The following is a 20,147-nucleotide window of genomic DNA, read 5'->3' as shown; positions in this document are numbered from 1 at the left end:
GCAAATTAAATTCTGGAAATAAATTGAAAGTACTAAACTGATTTATAACATATAATTATCAATTAAAAAATGCTGGACTTAATTTTTATAAATATAAATGCAATCAAATCATAAATGAGGCTAATATTGCAATTAAATGCAGTTGAGCTTTAAAAATACTAAATAAATTTGTAAAAACATTAAAAATTATCTGAGTTGTAGTTTAGGATAAATATGAGAACTCAACAAGTGAATCACCAAAAATGATAATTTTGGACACTTATTGGATTTTTCTTGATAAAATAAGGCAATAAAAATGATTATAAAAGCCTTAAAAATTAAGAAACAAATAATAAAATATTTGTAAATACTTATATATGCATACATATGCTATTTTGAAAGTATTTTTCATAGAAAAATATAAAGGGAAAAATTGGGTATCAACAGCTGCTCCTCTTTACCGGGGAAGGATGAAAGAGTTGTCAGGTAAAGATATGATGGCCGATTTTGACCAAACGAAATGGTTTGAAGAGGTTGATCGTGCTCTAGTTCTTGAGCTACCTACATATCCCTGGTCTTACAGGAATCAGGCCATATGTAGTTCAGGATCCGTCAGCGGAATATGCCGATGGAGATTATTCAAGACGGACACGATATTTGGGTTGGGATGGATGGTTAAAGTCTAACAGGGCTGCGGGAGTTGGAGAGGGATTGCTCCTATTGAGACGGCCATTGCTCGGCGGTTTATCTACAAATAAGCAATACAAGTGTATGTAATGCGGAAATTTAAATGTGATGCAAGTTCCCGTCGGACCATAAATGTTGTCTTTGGACGGTTAGGATGACATCCTCAGACCATGACGTCCTGGGCCATGAAGCATATGATAAGGGATTTGCAGGCCATGAAATGATGCTCTCGAGCTATGAGAATGATTCCTCCAAACTATGACGCCTTTGAATAATGATATGCAAAAGATAAAAGGGGTCCTCAGGACATGACATAGCATTCTCAGGCTATGAAAATGGTGCCTTCGAACAATGACGCCTTTGGATAGATTGGAGATCTTTGAGCCCATGATGTAGAAGGTGGCGGTCTTTCAGCCGATTCAAGATGTAAATGAAGTGGCGATCTTTCAGCCGATGCAAGATGTAAACAAAGTGGCGATATTTCAGCCATGCAAGATGTAAATGAAGTGGCGATCTTTCAGCTGATGCAAGATGTAGATGAAGTGGCGATCTTTCAGCCTATGCAAGATGTAAATGAAGTGGCGATCTTTCAGCCGATGTAAGATGTAAATTAAGTGGTGATCTTTCAGCCGTGCAAGATGTAAATGAAGTGGCGATCTTTCAGTCGATGCAAGATGTAAATGAAGTGGCGATATTTCAGCCATGCAAGATGTAAATGAAGTGGCGATTTTTATGCCGATGCAAGATGTAAATGAAGTGGCAATCTTTCAGCCGATGCAAGATGTAAATAAAGTGGCGATATTTCAGCCATGCAAGATGTAAATGAAGTGGCGATCTTTCAGCCATGCAGATGGAGACAGAGGTTAGTCTCGGAAGGCAGAATGGTAGCCTTATGCAATGCAGAGAATGCAGATGGAGACAAAGCTTAGTCTTAGAAAGAAGAATGGTAGCCTTATGCAATGCCGGAAATGCAGATGGAGACAAAGCTTAGTCTCGAAAGGCAGAATGGTAGCCTTATGCAATGCAGAGAATGCAGATGGAGACAGATCTTAGTCTCGGAAGGCAGATTGGTAGCCTTGTACAATGCATGAAATGCAAATGGAGGTAGAGCTTAACCTCGGAAGGCAGAATGGTAGCCTTATGCAATGCAGGGAATGCAGATGGAGACAGAGCTTAGTCTTGAAAGGCAAAATGTTAACCTTATGCAATTCAGAGAATGCAGATGGAGGTAGAGCTTAATCTCAGAAGGCAAAATGGTAGCCTTATGCAATGCAGGGAATGCAGATGGAGACAGAGCTTAGTCTCGGAAGGCAGAATGGTAGCCTTATGCAATGCACAGAATGCAGATGGAGGTAGAGCTTAACCTCAGAAGGCAGAATGGTAGCCTTATGCAATGCAGGGAATGCAGATGGAGATAGAGCTTAGTCTTGAAAGGCAAAATTGTTGCCTTATGGAATGTAGAGAATGGGGATGGAGGTAGAGCTTAACCTCGGAAGGCAAAATGGTAGCCTTATGCAGGAAGTAAGAATGGCAATTGGCAATAGAGTTTTCTTAGCTGATAGCGGATTGTGGTATTATGATTGCTGGGGATATTGTGCCTGCTTGGGACACTGTTGTGTGCGGATAGCAGTTGCGAGCAAGTGCAACGGTTTGAAGAGTTGTATTCCTAAACTTTGTGAGTGAGCGTATTGTAAAGGGGGAAAGGTTAGTTCGTATACCCGCTGGCTTTGCTTGACCTGCTCGGCTTTGATCCGGCGATACTGTATATATCACTGGGGTAACGTTGCTAAACAAGGAAATCTTAGTGATAAACATACATGATTTTAGTAAAGAAAATGTAACATAAATACATAATTAAGAATAGTTTTCTTTAGATGAACCGACAATTGCGATGTGGTTCAAGACATCGCAACTTTTCTTGCTCCGGAATTTTGACGGTCCTTTTCAAAATTCTGCCCCAGTTTACTAGGCTTCTGCTTCTGATGGCTGTTAATGATAAATGGCTGGAATCGACTTCGGAATTTTGAGGGTCCTCCTCAAAATTCTACCCCGGCTTCCAATAGGGGGGGGGGGAATGAAAATTTTATTGACCTGTGGCCGAACCCATAGGGCTACCTACGTATCCCCTATTAAACGGGAATCAGGTCAGACATAGTTCAAATTACATCATATAAGGAAAGCATAAAGGTTACACATAGTATCGCTTGACTGCGTCTGAATTGATCGGCTTTGGCCAAACTTCTCTGTCCATTTCTGCAACTATGAGGGCTCCTCCAGTCACAACCCGGTGAACCATGTACGGACCCTTCCAGTTGGGAGAGAATTTCCCTTTGGCTTTATCTTGATACGGAAAAATTTTCTTTCACACCAGTTGCCCCGATGTGAATTGTCTCGGCTTGACTATTTTGTTGAAGGCTCTGGACATTCTATTCCGATAGAGCTGACCGTGGCAAACTGCATTCATTCTCTTTCCATCTATAAGAGCTAGTTGCTCGTAATGACTTTTCACCCATTCTATGTCGTCGAGCTCTGCTTCCTATATGATCCTTAAGGAAGGAATTTCCACCTCGGTGGGAATGACTGCCTCTGTACCGCAAATTAGCATATAGGGGGTTGCCCCAGTTGATGTGCGGACTGTGGTGTGGTACCCCAATAAAGCAAATGATACCTTCTCGTGCCACTGCTTATGCTTCTCTATCATTTTCCTTATTATCTTCTTGATATTCCTGTTGATGGCCTCTACACCTCCGTTCATCTAAGGTCTGTAGGCTGTAGAATTCTTGTGTTTGATCTTGAAGGTTTCACACATGGATTTCATCAGATCACCGTTGATGTTGGAGCCATTATCAGTAATGATTGACTCTGTAATTCCGAACTGACACACGATATGGTCGCGGATGAAATCCGCCATGACTTTCTTAGTCACTGCCCTATAAGATGCTGCTTCAACCCATTTGGTGAAATAATCAATTGCTACTAGGATAAACCTATGCCCGTTTGATGCAGCAGGTTCGATTGGTCCAATAACATCCATTCCCCATGTGGCGAACGTCCACGGCGAGCTTGTTCGCATTAAGCTCTTTTGGAGGTACTTTTATCCTGTCTGCATGTATCTGACAGCGGTGGCACTTTCAGACGTATTGGATGCAGTCCATCTCCATAGTCATCCAGAAGTAACCAACCCGGAGTATGTTTTTTGCTAAAACAAAGCCATTCAAATGTGGACCGCAGGCCCCAACGTGGATTTCTTCTAATAGTCTGGATGCTTCCTTTGCATCGACACACCTTAGTAATCCCAAATCAGGAGTCCTCCTGTACAGGATTCCTTCACTGTGAAAGAAATTGTTGGATAACCTCCAAAGCGTGCGCTTCTCAGTAGCGTTTGCGAGTTCTGGGTATTCTCCTTTTGCCAAGTATTCCTTGATATCATGAAACCAAGGTTTTCCGTCTGCTTCTTCTTTGACATGAGCACAGTAAGCTGGCTGATCATGGATTTTTACTAGAATGGGATCAATGAAATTCTTGTCTGGATGCTGTATCATGGATGATAGGGCCGTCAGTGCATCGGCGAATTCATTCTGGACCCTGGAAACATGCTGGAATTCTGTCTTTGTGAACCTCTTTCTCAACTCCTGTACATGATGCATATAAGGGAGTATCTTGGAGTTCTTGGTCGCCTATTCTTCTCGTACCTGATGTATAAGCAAGTCCGAATCTCTAATTTCTAGCAACTCTTGAATGTTCATGTCAATTGCCATCTTGAGCCCTAAGATGTAGGCTTCATACTCGGCCATATTGTTGGTGCAGGGGAACCTGAGTTTGGCAGACACTGGATAATGCTGACCGATTTCTGATACTAGGACCGCTCCTATGCCAACTCCTTTGAAATTTATTGCTCCGTCGAAAAATATACTCCAACCGTCATAGGACTCTGCAATATCTTATCCTATGAATGATACCTCTTCATCAGGAAAATATGTTTTTAGGGGTTTGTATTCTCCGTCCACGGGATTTTCAGCAAGGTGATCTGCTAATGCCTGTCCATTGATTTCTTTCTGAGTCACATAGACAATGTCAAATTCGCTCAACAGGATTTGCCACTTGGCTAGCTTGCCAGTGGACATGGGCTTCTGAAAGATGTACTTCAAAGGATCCATCCTTGATATGAGATATGTGGTATAGGCACAGAAATAGTGCCTCAGCTTCTGCGCCCCCAAGTCAAAGAATAACAAGTGCACTCTAATAGAGAATATCGGTCCTCATATAGGGTGAACTTCTTACTGAGGTAATAGATGGCCTGCCCCTTCCTCCCTATTTCATCATGCTGCCCCAGAACACAACCTAATGCTCCATCCAGTACTGTGAGGTAGAGCAATAGAGGTCTACCGGGCTCAGGCGGGATCAAAACCGGTGGTGTTGACAGGTACTCCTTGATTCGGTCGAAGGCTTTTTGGCAGTCATTGGTCCATTGGGTAGCAGCATCCTTCTTCAACATCTTAAAGATTGGCTTACAAATAACTGTAGATTGTGCTATGAACTGGATGATATAGTTAAGTCTCCCCAAGAAACTCATTACGTCCTTCTTGTTCTTTGGCGGTGACAATTCTTGAATAGCTTTGGCCTTTGATGGATCCAGTTCTATTCCTCGGCGACTTACAATGAACCCAAGTAGTTTTCCGGCAGGAACCCCAAATGCGCATTTCGGTGGATTCAATTTTAGGTTGTACCTTCTCAGTTTATTGAAGAACTTCCTCAAATCCTCCATGTGATCAATGGCTTTCTTGGACTTGATGATAACATCATCTACATTTACTTTGATCTCCTTGTGTATCATATCATGGAAAATGGTAGTTATGGCCCTCATGTAGGTGGCCCCTATATTTTTAAACCCAAACGACATCATTTTGTAGCAGTACATTCCCCACGGCGTAATGAAGGCCGTTTTCTCAACATCTTCTTCATCCATCTAGATATAATGATAACCAGCGAAACAACCTACAAATGATTGCAACTCGTGCTTGGTGTAATTGTCAATCAGGATGTGTATGTTCGGCAAGGGAAAGTCATCTTTTGGACTGGCCCGGTTGAGATCCCGGTAGTCGATACAAATTCTAACCTTCCCATCCTTCTTTGGTACCGGCACAATGTTGGCTAACCATGTCGGATATTCTACTACCCTGAGAACCTTAGCTTTGACCTACTTAGTGACTTCTTTCTTGATTTTCAGACTCATATCAGGCTTGAACTTTTTGAGCTTCTGCTTTACCGGTGGACATGTCGGATTAGTTGGCAGTTTGTGGGCCACAATAGATGTGCTCAGACCAGTCATGTCATCATATGACCAGGCGAATATATCCTCGTCTTCTATTAGAAATTCTGTGTACTTTTCCTTTTCTAACGGTGATAAGTGGACGCTGATCCGAGTTTCTTTGACATTTTCTGCATTTCCCAGGTTAACAATCTCGGTCTCATCCAAGTTGGACTTAGGTATGTTCTCAAAATTCTCAACCTCTTTAACAATCTTTTTCGGTATATCGTCTTCCTCTGAATCTATGTCCATTTGTTGCGTTGTCTCGTTGCATGTCACTATCGTTGGTTCATCAAGATAAGTAATAGTAATGCTGTATAAATAAATTAATGAGAGAAAATAATAAGAGTAAGATTTATAAGGAAACCGAAATGCTTTAATAAATTTCATAACTATTTTGAACATTGGAAATCTTATTGCGAAATTTAAAATGCGAAAGGAAAATAGACTAGTGAAAATAAAAGATAATGCATGATGCTTTGTTCAGCCTTGCTACCCCGAAGCTTTCCGGGCTCTGGTGGTTCTGATGGTCCAGTTATTAAGACATACTCCTATGCTCACTGCATGTATGGAAGGGACTTCTTCCCCCTCCTCCTCGAAAATGACACAACAATCCATGTCATCGTCTTCTAGGAACAAGTTCCTCACTGCTGCCAGTGCTTCCTCTTCTTCTGACCCATAGATAACATCGGCTGGCTGGAAAGTCTGCTTCAAATGTGGTATTGGCTGCTCCAGTGGGTAGTATGGACCGCGCTATGGTGGCGACCAGTTGTTGAATTCCTCCCAAGTATACTCATATCCCAGACCAAAAGTGGTGCCATGTTTCTTCAGCTTGATAGGCTTGGTGATTCCTTGGAGGTTCTTGTCAAGTCCCTTGCCAGGTTCATATCCGCTCTAGTTCAATATGCTTTCAATTTTGTTGTCCCACCATTTTTCCTTGTTAATGGCATTGACTTGCTCGATGTGGTGATAGGTTTCCCTGCCTATCTTTTTTCTTCCTCCGATCGCTGGGATGGTTTGGTGACTATATATGGGATTGCTACTGTCACTGTGAATGATCACCTCTTGGTGATTCCACTCAAACTTCACTGCTTGATGTAGTGTTGACGCTACAGCCCCAGCGGCATGAATCCACAGTCGTCCTAACAGCAAGTTGTAAGATGCCGGCACATCTATTACATGGAAATCGACATCGAACCAAGCAGGCCCCATTTGCAAGCACAAACTAATTTCCCCAATAGTGGACCTTTGGGAACCGTCGAAAGTTTTGACGTTGATGGCCCCATCCTTGATCTCATGCAGCCCCTTCCCCAATGTTCTGAATGTTACCAACGGACAAATATTGAGGCTGGACCCTCCATCAATCAGGATCCTAGTGATAAAATAATCTTTGCATTGCACGGTGATGTGCAACGCTTTGTTGTGACTCAACCCTTCTGGTGGCAGCTTATCTTCATGAAAAGTGATTTTGTGACTTTCCAATAACTACCCTACCATGTTTGCCACTTCTCCTCCAGTGATGTTGCTTGGTACATATGCCTCACTCAACACCTTCAACAAGACATTCTTATGTGCATCGGAACTTTGCAGTAAAGCTAGGATAGAAATCAGTGTCGGTGTTTTGTTTAGCTAATCAATGACTGAGTATTCCTAATCATCGGGCCCGGTTTCAGTGATGGTCGGCTGACTAGAGGCCTGCTTACTCGACTTAGGTAAATGCTCCGGATATAGACCCTGCCGGTTCTTGTCATACCCTGTGCCGCAATCATTTCCCCGAACTTGGCTTTCCCTTTCCTTCTTGCCTCGACTATGTAATCCCAAAGTACGATATTTGTATGGAATGGTGTTACAGCCGACATTGCTACCGGAATCAGCACGGGCACCTTTACTCCGAACGGAGCATGTATTTTCGAAGGTAACACAACAACTTCAAATGGTACAGGTGCATTTGCTGGCGACCCAAACTCGACCTCAATCGGTGCTGGCATATTTGCCGAGGATGGTGCTTCAAACTCAAGTGTTATGGACATGTTTACCTCGGCATCCCCAGAAGGCTGAATCTGGATTACGATTGGATTGAGGGTGACTATTGGCTTCTTTGGTTCGTCGCCTTCTATGATCAAACCAATTGATCACTTAGGGTCCCAATCATCCTCTATTTCAATCATGTGAACACTTCCACACTTATGGTCCGGCAGAGGGTTATTGCGGACAATCGGAGTAGGCTTCTTTGCCACTATGATTTTGTTATCAATCAAAGTCAGGATCTTGTCTTTCAGAGAACGACATTCATCAATGGTATGTCCTTTCACGCCGGAATGCTATGCACAGGATTTATTTGGATTGAACCATTGAGAAGGGTTTTCAAGGGTTATAGCAGGGATAAGTGTGACTTAACCAGCAACTTTGAGCCTTTCGTACAGCTGGTCAATTGGCTCAGCAATTGTGGAATACTATTTGGGGGGTCTGTGGTCAAAATTTGGTCGAGGTATAGGAAAGATTTAGCGTGCGGGAGGTGAATGATAGTGGTATGGTTGAGTATTGTAGGCTTGATAGACATGTGCAGGTTGGGAGTACTTGGGTGAAGTAGGTTGATATGTGAGTGGAGGTATCGGACAGGCTTGGTATTTGATAGGGGATTTGGCTCTTTGTGCAACCATTATGGCACCTACGTCCCTTTTCTTGGATGTACCACCAGACTATAAAGCCTTATTGGTAGCTTGCAAGGCTTCAAAGTTTGTAACCATACCACTTTTGATGCCTTCCTCGATCCTTTCCCCTAGCTTGATGATATCATAAAATTTCTAGCTCTCAATCAACATCAGCCTTTCATAGTACTGCGGGTCTTGAGTCCGGACAAAAAACTTGTTCATTTGTTCTTCTTCTAAAGTCGGTCTGACCTTAGCGGCTTCTGATCTCCAACGAGTAGCGTACTCGCGAAATGTTTCCATGGGCTTCTTCTTTAAATTCTGGATGTAGAACACATCTGGCGCATTTTCTGTGTTGAACCTGAACCTGTCCATAAAGTCAAATGCCATACTCACCTAGTTTGACCATTTCTTTGGGTCTTGGCTAATATACCAAGATAGAGAATCTCCTCTCAGACTCCTCATGAAAAGCTTCATGCGAAAAAGTCCTTTCGTCCTTCCCTACTACGACCAGCTTGTTGCAGTATGTTCTCAAGTGGACTTTCGGATCCCCTGTACCATCAAACATCTCGAACTTAGGAGGTTTGTACCCCTCGGGCAGTTTGACATCTAGTTGTATACAAAGATCTTCGTAGTTCAACCCTTCAATCCTCTTACTTCCTTCGACACCTTGAATTCGGCTAGTCAACTTCTCAAGCTCTTCAGCCAGACTCCTGATGAGTGAGTCTTTATCATCAGACTCGGGTGTGCTTGAAATAGGTTGGGTGGAGTGTGGCACGGTTTCCACGTAGATGGGGGTGTTTTGAGTGTGGAAGTGGTCATTTGTGGAGTTCAAAGGTTCTGGGATGAGCAGTGGAGTATTGTTGGAAGTGTGGCAAGTATTGCAGTGGTAGTGAGGAGTGTGATGGTTTTGTGGTTTTGGGATATTTTGTGGAGGGGTGGGGTTGATATCTGGGGTAGTGAGGGAAAATGACAGATTTGCCAAGTTCCGAACTTGGTCAAGTTCCTCTTGAAATTTTAACAACTTTTTCTCGAGTTGGGACGCACTTTCTTTGGAGACCTGAGTACCATGAGTGACCTCTACCCGTTTAGTTGAGTTTTCCTTTCTAGTGCTGTTCAAATCTTCCATCTTTCCTTTGTTCCTGTTTCTGACGAGGCTAGAAGGAGGAGTGGGTGGAGGGCCCATTGATCTTGTGGAATATGATGACGATGCCAGAGTGCACGAACTAACCTTTGGGGAGGGGAAAAAATAAAAAAAAAGTAAAAACCAAAAAAGTAACAAGTCAGCGCGAATTATAAGAAAAAATATTGCGATATTTAAACACATAGTGCAAGAATGTAAATTGTGTCCTAATTTGGGGAACCTCTTGTGCCCGAGGTAGGCCTAGCGACAAATTGATTTGGAGAACTTGAATGCTAAATGCCTCATTTTATTGATAAAAGTAGACGAATACCAAAACGACACTAAATAACAAGGAATAAAATGTCACTAGTGGCCATTAGCCTTATTACATTTCTTAAAGCAAAAGAAAAGATTCCTATCTATTTGGTCCCAGAAGGACCTTCCCCAGAATCGGCATCTTTGGCTCTACCGAACAGCTTCACCAGCTCGCGAAGTCCCAGCAGCAGGTAGGCTCTGGCCAGGTGTCCACCCTCGTTTCCTTCAGGATTCTGGCAGTCCTCGATCCTCTTAAGAAACTTCCTTTCCAGCTCCACTAAACCTCGTTCCAAGTATCCCAGTCGCTTGTTGGCACTAACAGCCATGTCTTTCCACTCTTCAATCAGTTTTTGGTGGGCTTCTTGAATATCACGATGCTCGCTTTCACATTCCAAATCCTCTTGCGCAGTTGGTTGTATTTGACCTGTGCTTCAGCCCTTTCATCGATGATTCTGTGACCTCGAAAAAACCGGGTTGGCCTAGACCATTATGATTATCCTCCAGCCAACCTAAATAGTATGGAGTACAACCAGCATGGTATCTGTCTGGCTCGATGGTATCCTTTCCCATGACGATTTTGTAATGCCACATATGCTGACCCTGGCACTTGTAAGGGTTATCATTATCCTAAAATTCAGCCTGGAAGTGACTTATCTTGTCGACCCTTGGTATAACCTGCTTCCTACCAGCCTGTCTCATAACTTAGAGAGGGACATAAGGGTAGGTTCCTCTCAAACCTATCAGTATCAGAAATGGTGCGTCCCTGGATCAGGCGATGAATTCCTCAGTAGGGAACCACTCGAACATCCATTGTACTTGATCCTCAGTTAGATTTTCAAATAATTCTAGCCACCCTTTGGCATCTTCTGGTTGAGAAAACATGTTGGGCATGTAGTTCATTCGTCTTGGATGATGGAAGGCTATGTGATCATCCCAATCCCTTCGCTAAATCTCTTGTTGGTATTCACCTTTTTGGAGGTGCTCTATGAGCCAGAGCTGGAGTAGCAAATTGCAAGCCTCAAAATGTTGGGCTCCTTGTTGACACTTCTCCAAGGCTCGGTATATCTCTGCGAGGATCATGGGCACTATGCTGAATAGTTGCCCACCAATTCCCTCTATTAGAGTTTTGGTTACCATAGCTAGCCTGGTGTGGATCCTTGCTTTCTTCATTAGAAACACTATCATCCCCAAGAAGCAGAACATGAAGACAAAGACCCTTCGGTGAATATGCCCCAACGATGTAAGGGCGAACTCATCCGGATAAGTACGGTAGGATTTTCTATGACCGTACCTCTCGTACAAATAATCAAAGGGAATGTAGGACTCCTTCAAACATGCCAAGTTTGTATTCTTCTTTAGGCCCATCATTTTGAGAAAACCTCTACCCTTGCATTTTTTCGGCATTAACAAACCCGGAGTATCTTATGGTATACCAGCCAATCCTCCTATTTCCTCTAGCAGGGGTGTCAACTCAATCTCACCGAAGCGAAACACATACCTATCACTATCCCAGAACAGAGTAGCAGCTTCTCTGATTTTATTGTTGGTTTGGACCTCCAGGAGGGAAGGTAGATTTCCTAGGTATTTCCGGACAAGAGTCTGATCACTGGAATGAAGATCCTCCCACCAACTTAGCAACATTGGGTGGATGTTAGTGACCATGCCGAATCTGGGGACTTCGTGCCTCATGTTTCTGCAAGATAAAAGGGTTAGGCCCTTACCCCCACCAGACTCGACTATTAAATACCAATAATTGGCATAAGACATTTAGTTCTCCAAATAAATGCACAGAACGTGGTAGTGTCCGTTTGGGTTTTGGGAAAACCCAGTGGACTTTGGACAAGGCTATCTTAAAGAGTCATTATGCGAACAACACAACTAACTCGGCTAGGTTTGACCATGATGCATGCATAGTTAAACAGAGTAAGGTTTCTATAGGGTTTTAGACTGGTACCCTTGAGCGGACAACTCAAGGGGGAAAGGCACAGAACCATCGACTACACCGTTGATCGACTGGTTTTACCGCAAATACGCCTTTTCCGGATTTAGGGGGTGATAATATCGGAAGAGCGCAACCACTCATTATAAGCGTTACAATGGCATTTTGTTTGGCACGAGTGGAACATGATGTTGAAAACATGCTTATGCAATAATTAAAACAAGTTGTCACGTATTTGCACATTCATAATGTAATAATTACAATAATTTAAAACAGTAATAAAGTAGTGCAGTAAAGGAAAGTAGTAAAAGAAATAAGGGAAAGAAACAAGAGACAAGTCAATTTTTGCAGTAGAAGAGGGAATTAAATGCTTAAAGGTATTAAACAAATAAAGGCACATAAGAAATGTAAAGTCACAGTAATAGCTTGAAATGGTAAAAGCCTAAAAGAATATCCCCAAAAGAGTCGCCATGCTGTCGCGCCCCCTTTTTCTCGCGAAATCGGGTTTATGACATTTAGGTGACAACTCGTTCCTTTTGGGAATTGGGTTTTGAATTGAAGAGTCGCCACCTAATGATTAGGGTGCATTAGGACACCAAAAGAGTTCAATTTGAATAACCAGATATTGGGTAAGAGTTTGAAATTATCCCAAGGGGATGGTGTTAGACACCCCTCAGAATCCACTAGTGTGATTCCCGGCCAAACTATTGTTGTGACTTAAGTGAAAATAACACATAGGCAAATAAAGGCTTCAAATAAGAGGGGATTTTCACGTAATGGTTACAATTTAGCAAAAGTAAGAAAAAAGAACTAAAAAGAGTAGATTTTCTTAAAAGAAATGGTTTTAAAAGATTTAAAAGAAATAAAGAAAACAAAGGGAGGGGGGGTCCTAGGTTTATTAATAATATGGATCACCCCACACAACATCCGGTAATCACTCCTCAGTGAGGGGCTACACGTGATGTTATCGCGTGGTCATCATATCCATATCTACCGTTTCCCACCCCGTTAAGGTATTAAAGTGCGGAATGGTCTTGTTTACTTATTGCATGCTATTACCCGCCCCAATCCTATCATCCCCGGAGGCACTTGGGACTACTAATCCTAAAGGGAGGAGGTATTGGGCTTATTTGTGGTTTCAAAAAGATAATATACTAAGGCGACAAACAAAACAGATATAGCAAGTTTGGGAAGCATATAAACAAATAAAAGGGCTCAAATAGACCTCCTTTAAACCAAAGAAAGTACATAATGTAGCATGACTTGCATGTACTATTTAGGGTCTGATTAAAACTTAAAACGTTGAGGCAGACTAATTTATTACATAATTCAGATAAGAAGCCCGAATAGTTCAGAAAAGAAGCCCGAATCAGGCTTGCCTGCTGGTTGTAGCATATAAAATTTGATTCAGTTTATAAACTTTCACCCTATGGCTTGCCTCAGTGTTAGACGAAGACCCTATGGGCATGATATCTATTGATTCCAGAAACAATGAAGCAAACATGAATACATACTGATTTAAGAAAAAATCGTCTGTTATTAAAGAAAGGCGAGTTTTAGCAAGAGAGCATGCGTCACTGTTACTGGTTTTAGACTTATAAGCGAGTGAAGCAGTTCAGACTCGATGCGTCACCTATAGGCATGCTTTCTATGTGTTGTCGATTTTGGAAACTTTTATAAACATAATAAAAAATGCAGAAATCCTATAGGCATGGCATCTAGATGCTGAACTTTATATGAACATGATATCTAATTGCAGTTGGTTATTTAAGACCTATAAACATGTTTTCCTAATGAAAAGTGGATATGCAAGATTCAGAAAGACCTATAGGCAGGCTATCTATATGATATGCAAAAATTCAGAAATAAACTATAGGCATGGTATCTATATGGGAATGCAAGATTCCTATAGACATGGTGTTTATATGAGAATGCAGGAATTCATAAACTCCTATTGGAAGATTATCTACCCCTTTTTGCATACATAGTTACCCCTCCCTTTTCACTAGCCATCCTCGAGAGTTTTATTACAACGTTATTACAGCCGATAAGAAGTAACGTAAAGAAAAAAAATACAATCATAAATTAAAAAGTATAACCAAGGAGAGCCTGATTCAGACTTCCTGTCTGAAATATGAAGTAAACCAACTCCAAGAGATCTTATTTCAAAGCCTTTCTCCCATTTGGATGTGTTAGAGTTCCCTAAGAGTTTCATAAGAACTCCAGGTAGTACTTACACCCAAATGTATCACCAGATTAAGCCATAGTGCAGTGTGGAAGGGCCAGCCCTCAGGTGTCCAAGTTCAGAGGGAACTTAAGGTCCCAAGGGAAGGCTCACAAGAGTGGGGCAGAACTTAGGGACTAAGAAAGAGTGAAAGTGCAGAAGTAAGACTCTGAAAGGGGAAAGGGAAAAAGGGGAATAACTTAAAATCAATACACAAAAGGGTGTAAGGGAATGGGGAAGTTGCAAGAGGCAAAAGAAAAGCAGGCTGAAGGGCATACCCAGCAATGTGAGATGTTGGCACACCTTCCAGCCTGTTTGCTTAGGGGTCAAGACCTCAGTGGTTCAAACTTAATTCATGGACAACAACTTACATTGCCATGCCTTAAGTCACAACTCAAAACACATATGGGTGATAGGGATAGGGAGTAATGATTCACACCAGAAATAGTAAAATAGACATGGATATAAAAGCTGTAAATGAACACATTGTGATGATGCTGAAGCTTAAATTAGGACATACCAGTTTCAAAGAAACAAATAGAGAAAATGCAGTAATCTTGTAAAAGCCACAGTGCAGATAAGAAGAGAGAATACTATTATGTGTAAGTAAGAGTTTAGACGGATTGTAAAAGTATCTTATTGTTTGTGAAGAGGGTCGTGCCTTTTATAGTGCAAAATAGGGAGAAATAAGGTAAGAAAATAGTTGAGGAACTGATTGTTAATCAATTACACAAGACTCCCTTTAGTTAAGGGATTCAGATTCAAAACGGGTAAAAACCATTTAAGGAAAGAAAAAAAATACTTTGTGCAAGGCATGCAATTAGGGGCAAGTACATAAAGGGTTATTTAAGGACAAGGTTTTGAAATACATGGTTTGTACAAATAAGGTAAGCAAATCAATTAACAAGTAGTAAATCAAGAGTGTCTAAGATTTTGCATGAATGAACCGAGTCAAAAAAGATGAAAAAGTGTTTTAACTTAGGCCGAGTCACAGAGAAAATCAGCAAACAATGGAAAGAAATCAATCAAGCCATATTCAGAAGAAAGTTTGAACTAATTGCAAATTTGAAAACCATTTTAGAGGGAAACTCATCATATATAAGGAGTATTCGAACATGTTAAGCATGAAAAAGACTGTGGTGTCATTGTAAAATCAGTAGAAAAATCCAGTGTAGAAGAGTTTAGCAAAAAGCCAGAATCAAAAGATGTCCAAACTCAGTTCAGAGACCCGAAATTGGTCTGAAAGAATTCGGGGTTCTGAAATAAAACCATAGTTCAAGCCAATCACATGACCAAACTTGGAAGAACCCCAAATTCTAGGGTTTCCACCATTAACCGAGTACAGAGATGAGGAGGCAAGTGATCGAAACAGGCTCAGAGGTCTCAGAGAAGAACTGAGACCCCTTGCATGTTTCTTTCAGCAACAAAAACTCATGGGAAAACAATGATTGCAAGTAACACGTAGAACATAGTACAAGAATTCAAAGAAAATAGAGTAGAAGAAGCTAATACGAAACATAATGGAAAAGACTGATAAGAACAGTATAAGAAGCATACTAAGAAATTTTAAAAGAAACTTAAACAGAGCTCAGTAGAAAGAACTTAATAAGGAAACTTAAGAACTGAAAAAATACAATAGAAGAAACACAAGAACACAGAAGAAAAGTAATACAGTAGAAAAGCATGCGAGAACATAGTATAGGAATACACAGTAGGAGAAGCATACAAGAACATGGTAAAGGAGAAATACAAGATCACAGTAGAGGCAAATACACACAAAGGAAAAAGAAAGAAGGTCAAACAAATATTTTCAAAAAACCCTAGATTAGAGAAGAAATGGTTTTGAAAGTAATTTTTGAAAGAAGAGCCAGAGAAATCGTTTGAAAACTCTGGGAAAGCATAGATACACAACAGATCTAAAGGAATCGAAGAAAAGCTCGAAGGGTTAGGGTTTCAGAAGAACCTTAGAAATGAGAAAGGCTTTGAAGAGTCACCGATCTGAGTCGGAGAGGTCAGAATCAGGCTCAAACAACCATGGTACGCCGGATCGGAGATGACCATGAAACTTCAAATTGACAGAGGTCTGGATACGACCCTTCATGGTCAAGCCTTGAATCTTCGGAAATCAGGCGCGTGGGAGCCATAGGAGGCCAGTATAGGGTTTCCGTAGCCTTGGAAGCCATGGATTCCGGTGGCTTTCAGGGCGGAAGTGGTGGAAGGCGGCTAGGGTTTGAGAAGCTTTGAGAGAGTTTGAGAGAATGGGGGGGGGGAGGGTTCAGAGGCGGCTGGTAGGTGAAAATGATTTAGGGTTGGTGGGGTTGGTAAATTAAAAAGGGAAAGGAAGAAATGTGGCGGTTGATCATTTTGATCAACGGCCTGGATTAAAAGGGGGGCCGGGTAGGTCATTCAAACGGGTTGTGGGTCGGGTAATTTTAGGAATTGGGCTGGAGTTCAATTGGGATAGAATTTGGGCTACAATTGAAACAAAATCTGGCTAGATTTTAAATAGCCATTTTTCCCATTTATTTTATAAAAAATAGCAAATTAAATTCTGGAAATAAATTGAAAGTACTAAAATGAGTTATAACATATAATTATCAATTAAAAAATGCTTGACTTAATTTATATAAATATAAATGCAATCAAATCATAAATGAGGTTAATATAGCAATTACATGCAGTTGAGCTTTAAAAATACTAAATAAATTTGTAAAAACATGCAAAAATTATCTGAGTTGTAGTTTAGCATAAATATGAGAACTCGACAAGTGAATCACCAAAAATGATAATTTTGGACACTTATTGGATTTTTCTTGATAAAATAAGACAATAAAGTTGATTTTAAAAGCCTTTAAAATTAAGAAAAATATAATAAAATATTTGTAAATATTTTTATATGCATACATATGCTATTTTGAAAGTATTTTGCATATAAAAATATACAGAAAAAAATTAGGTATCAACACCTTGTAGTCTACACACATTCTAAGTTTATTCCCCTTTTTTGGAACTACCACTACGTTAGCTAGCCATTCGGGATTTTATTTTCCTGATGGATCCTATTTTGAGAAGTTTTGATACCTCTTCTTTGATGAATTCATGCTTTATCTCGGACTGAGGTCTCCTCTTCTGCTTCACCGGTTTAAACCTGGGATCGACACTTAGTCGATGGGTAGTTATCTCTGGCAGGATTCCTGTCATGTCTAAATGGGACCAAGCGAAGTAATCAATATTATTGATGAGAAATTGAATGAGTTTTTTTCTGAGTTTGGGAGTTAACCCCGTCCCCATGTATACCTTTTGTTCCGGAAGATGCTCGATCAATATGACCTGTTCGAGATCTTTAATCGTGGATTTCGTTGCGTCTGATTCTTCGGGGGTGATGAAAGTTCGAGGGGTGAGGAAATATTCTTCTTCATTCCCGGACTCCTATTTATTTGACATTTGTCCTTCGGGCTCAACCGAGGCACGAGCTGTGATTTTTATTTGGTCACATGTTCGTCCTTCGACTTTTCCGATGTGGATGGAGTCAACACCGGTGCTGAGTCATGCACTGAAAACATTTCCTTGGCTGCATGCTGCTCCCCATATATTGTTTTCACATTATCCTTCGTCGGGGACTTCATCATTTGGTGGAGGGTCGATGGTACCGCTCTCATGCTATGGATCCACGGACTTCCGAGCAAAGCATTATATCTCATGTCACCTTCTATGACATGAATTTTAGTGTCTTGTATGGTTCCGACCATATTTATTAGAAGGATGATTTCTCCATTCATAGTTTCCCTTGCCATGTTAAATCCATTCAAGACCCGAGATGCCGGTATGATTTGATCGAGCAACCCGAGTTGCTTCACGACCCTAGACCTGATTATATTCGCCAAACTACCTGGATCCATGAGAACACGTTTAACTTGAACTTTATTTAAAAGGATAGAAATTACCAGTGCATCGTTGTGAGGTTGAGATAAAGCCTCGATGTCTTCCTCGATGAATGTGAAGGTGTCCTCGGGCAAGTAATCCCGAGTCTGGTTTTCCTTTGTGATGGATATTTTGGTGCATTTGAATATTTGTCCCTGTGGGACGTCAGCTCCGCCGATGATCATGTTAATGACATGTTGAGGTACTTCTAGTTCACTCTTCTTGCCTGCATCCCTCTCCTCGAAGTGATTCTTAGCCCGATCACTTAGGAATTCTCGAAGGTGACCCTCATTGAATAACCTAGCCACTTCCTCCCTTAGCTGTCTGTAGTCCTCCATTCTGTGACCATGTGTGCCATGATACTTGCACATCAAGTTCGGGTTCCTTTGGGAGGGATCGGTCTATATTGTCTTAGGCCACTTAGTATCTTTGATTCTCCCAATAGCCGAGATGATCCCTAATGCACCTACGTTGAAATTGTATTATGATAATCGGGGGGCTTTGGCGGGGTATACGTGCTTATTGAACTCATTATTGCTCATAAGCCCCCGAGAACCTGGACCTTGGTTATTTCCTAGATCGCTCTGAGAGGTACTGTAGTTCAGGCCTTTATTTTTTTGATCATATTATTGGTACCGTTCTTTGTTGAATCTTGATCCCCAATCTGTGTCCCTTGGGGGCTTGGCTGCGAATCTGCTAGGGTGAACTGAGCCAGAGAGGGCTCCCAACTGGTCATCCTCGACACTAATTTTCGACTGATACCGATTTTGCACATCCGACCATGTCACGGCTGGATGCTCGATCAAGTTCTACTTTAGCTGTCAAGATGCTATCGAGATTCTTCCATTCAAACCTTGCATGAAGGCTTGAACTACCCAGTTATCAGAGAGCGGGGGTAGTTCCATCCTTTCCATCTGAAACCAAGACACGAACTCCCTTAGCATTTCGTCGTCCCTTTGCTTTATCTTGAATACGTTTGATTTTTTTGTGGCCACCTTTATGGCCCCAGCGTGCGCTTTCACGAAGTCATTCGCCTATATAGCAAATGAATCAATGGAGTTAGGAGCTAAGTTATGATACCAGATCATAGCTCCTTTTGATAGTGTTTCTCCAAACTTTTTTAACAATACTGACTTGATTTCGTCATCATTCAAGTCATTTTCTTTAATTACACAAATGTAAGAAGTAATATGTTCATTAGGGTCAGTAGTTCCATTGTACTTCGGTATATCGGTCATGCGAAACTTCTTGGGAATTGGCACCAGAGCCGCAATCGAGGGGAATGGTTTTTGTATAAATTTTTTGGCATCTGGTCCTTTCAAAACTAGAGGTGCTCCCAGTATTTGGTCCACCCCGAAGTTGTAATTTTCCACCTTTTTATCATTGTCTTCTATCTGCTTTTCTCCTGACTCGATTCTTTTAGTTGGTTCCTCGAGAATTTTCATGATTGTGGGGTCAGTCCCCGAACCACTTTCATCGGGCCTTTCGAGCACAGGTTTGTGTTGTGGGTTTACTAGTTCGGTGGTGTTAGGAGTCCTGTTCTGACTCTGAAGTTGAGAGATGACGACTTGATGAGCTTGCAGCATCTCGAATACCACCTAGAGGCTGACTCCTCATTCTTCCGGTCCTCGTGTTTCCTAGCCTCCAGCCTGGGCTTCCCTGTGTCCAGTCCTTATGGGGTTTGTGCATACTTCCGTGTTTAGAGCGTTGTGGGAGTTGATATCAACTGGCTCCATGTTTGGCACTCCCTTAGGGTTTACAGGTTGTACACCGAGCCCTATGCCACTATTTTTTCCTAGACCTTCATCCTCGTGAATGGGTGCATTCTGTGTGCTAGACATGATTAATCCTGAAATCAAAGAATCTTTGACAAGAAAAAGTGTGAAGAATAACGTGTGTTATCAGAAAACTAGTACTAAAATAATCACTATTATCTTTAGCCCCACGGTGGGCGCCAAACTATTTACCATAAAAAATGGGGGTAACAATTAAAGATAATTTTT

At 41.5% G+C, this 20,147-nt stretch overlaps 1 protein-coding gene across 1 annotated transcript; it reads right to left on the bottom strand.

The window, feature by feature from the left end:
- Positions 1-17,705: 17,705 nt before the first annotated feature.
- Positions 17,706-18,482, bottom strand: LOC138878255 (uncharacterized). Its single transcript, XM_070157922.1, has one exon. The coding sequence runs from the start codon at positions 18,480-18,482 to the stop codon at positions 17,706-17,708; it is 777 nt and encodes a 258-aa protein (XP_070014023.1).
- Between the last annotated feature and the right edge of the window lie 1,665 nt (positions 18,483-20,147).

The sequence above is a fragment of the Nicotiana sylvestris genome, chromosome 9, assembly GCF_000393655.2.
Source record: "Nicotiana sylvestris chromosome 9, ASM39365v2, whole genome shotgun sequence".
Lineage (NCBI taxonomy): Eukaryota > Viridiplantae > Streptophyta > Magnoliopsida > Solanales > Solanaceae > Nicotiana > Nicotiana sylvestris.
The sequence above is the reverse complement of the archived record's forward strand: the minus strand, read 5'-3'. Positions and strand labels throughout refer to the sequence as shown.

What these genes read in the sequence shown, in the direction of transcription:
- LOC138878255 (XM_070157922.1), bottom strand. Translation starts at nt 18,482, where the DNA reads ATGGAGGACTACAGACAGCTAAGGGAGGAAGTGGCTAGGTTATTCAAT.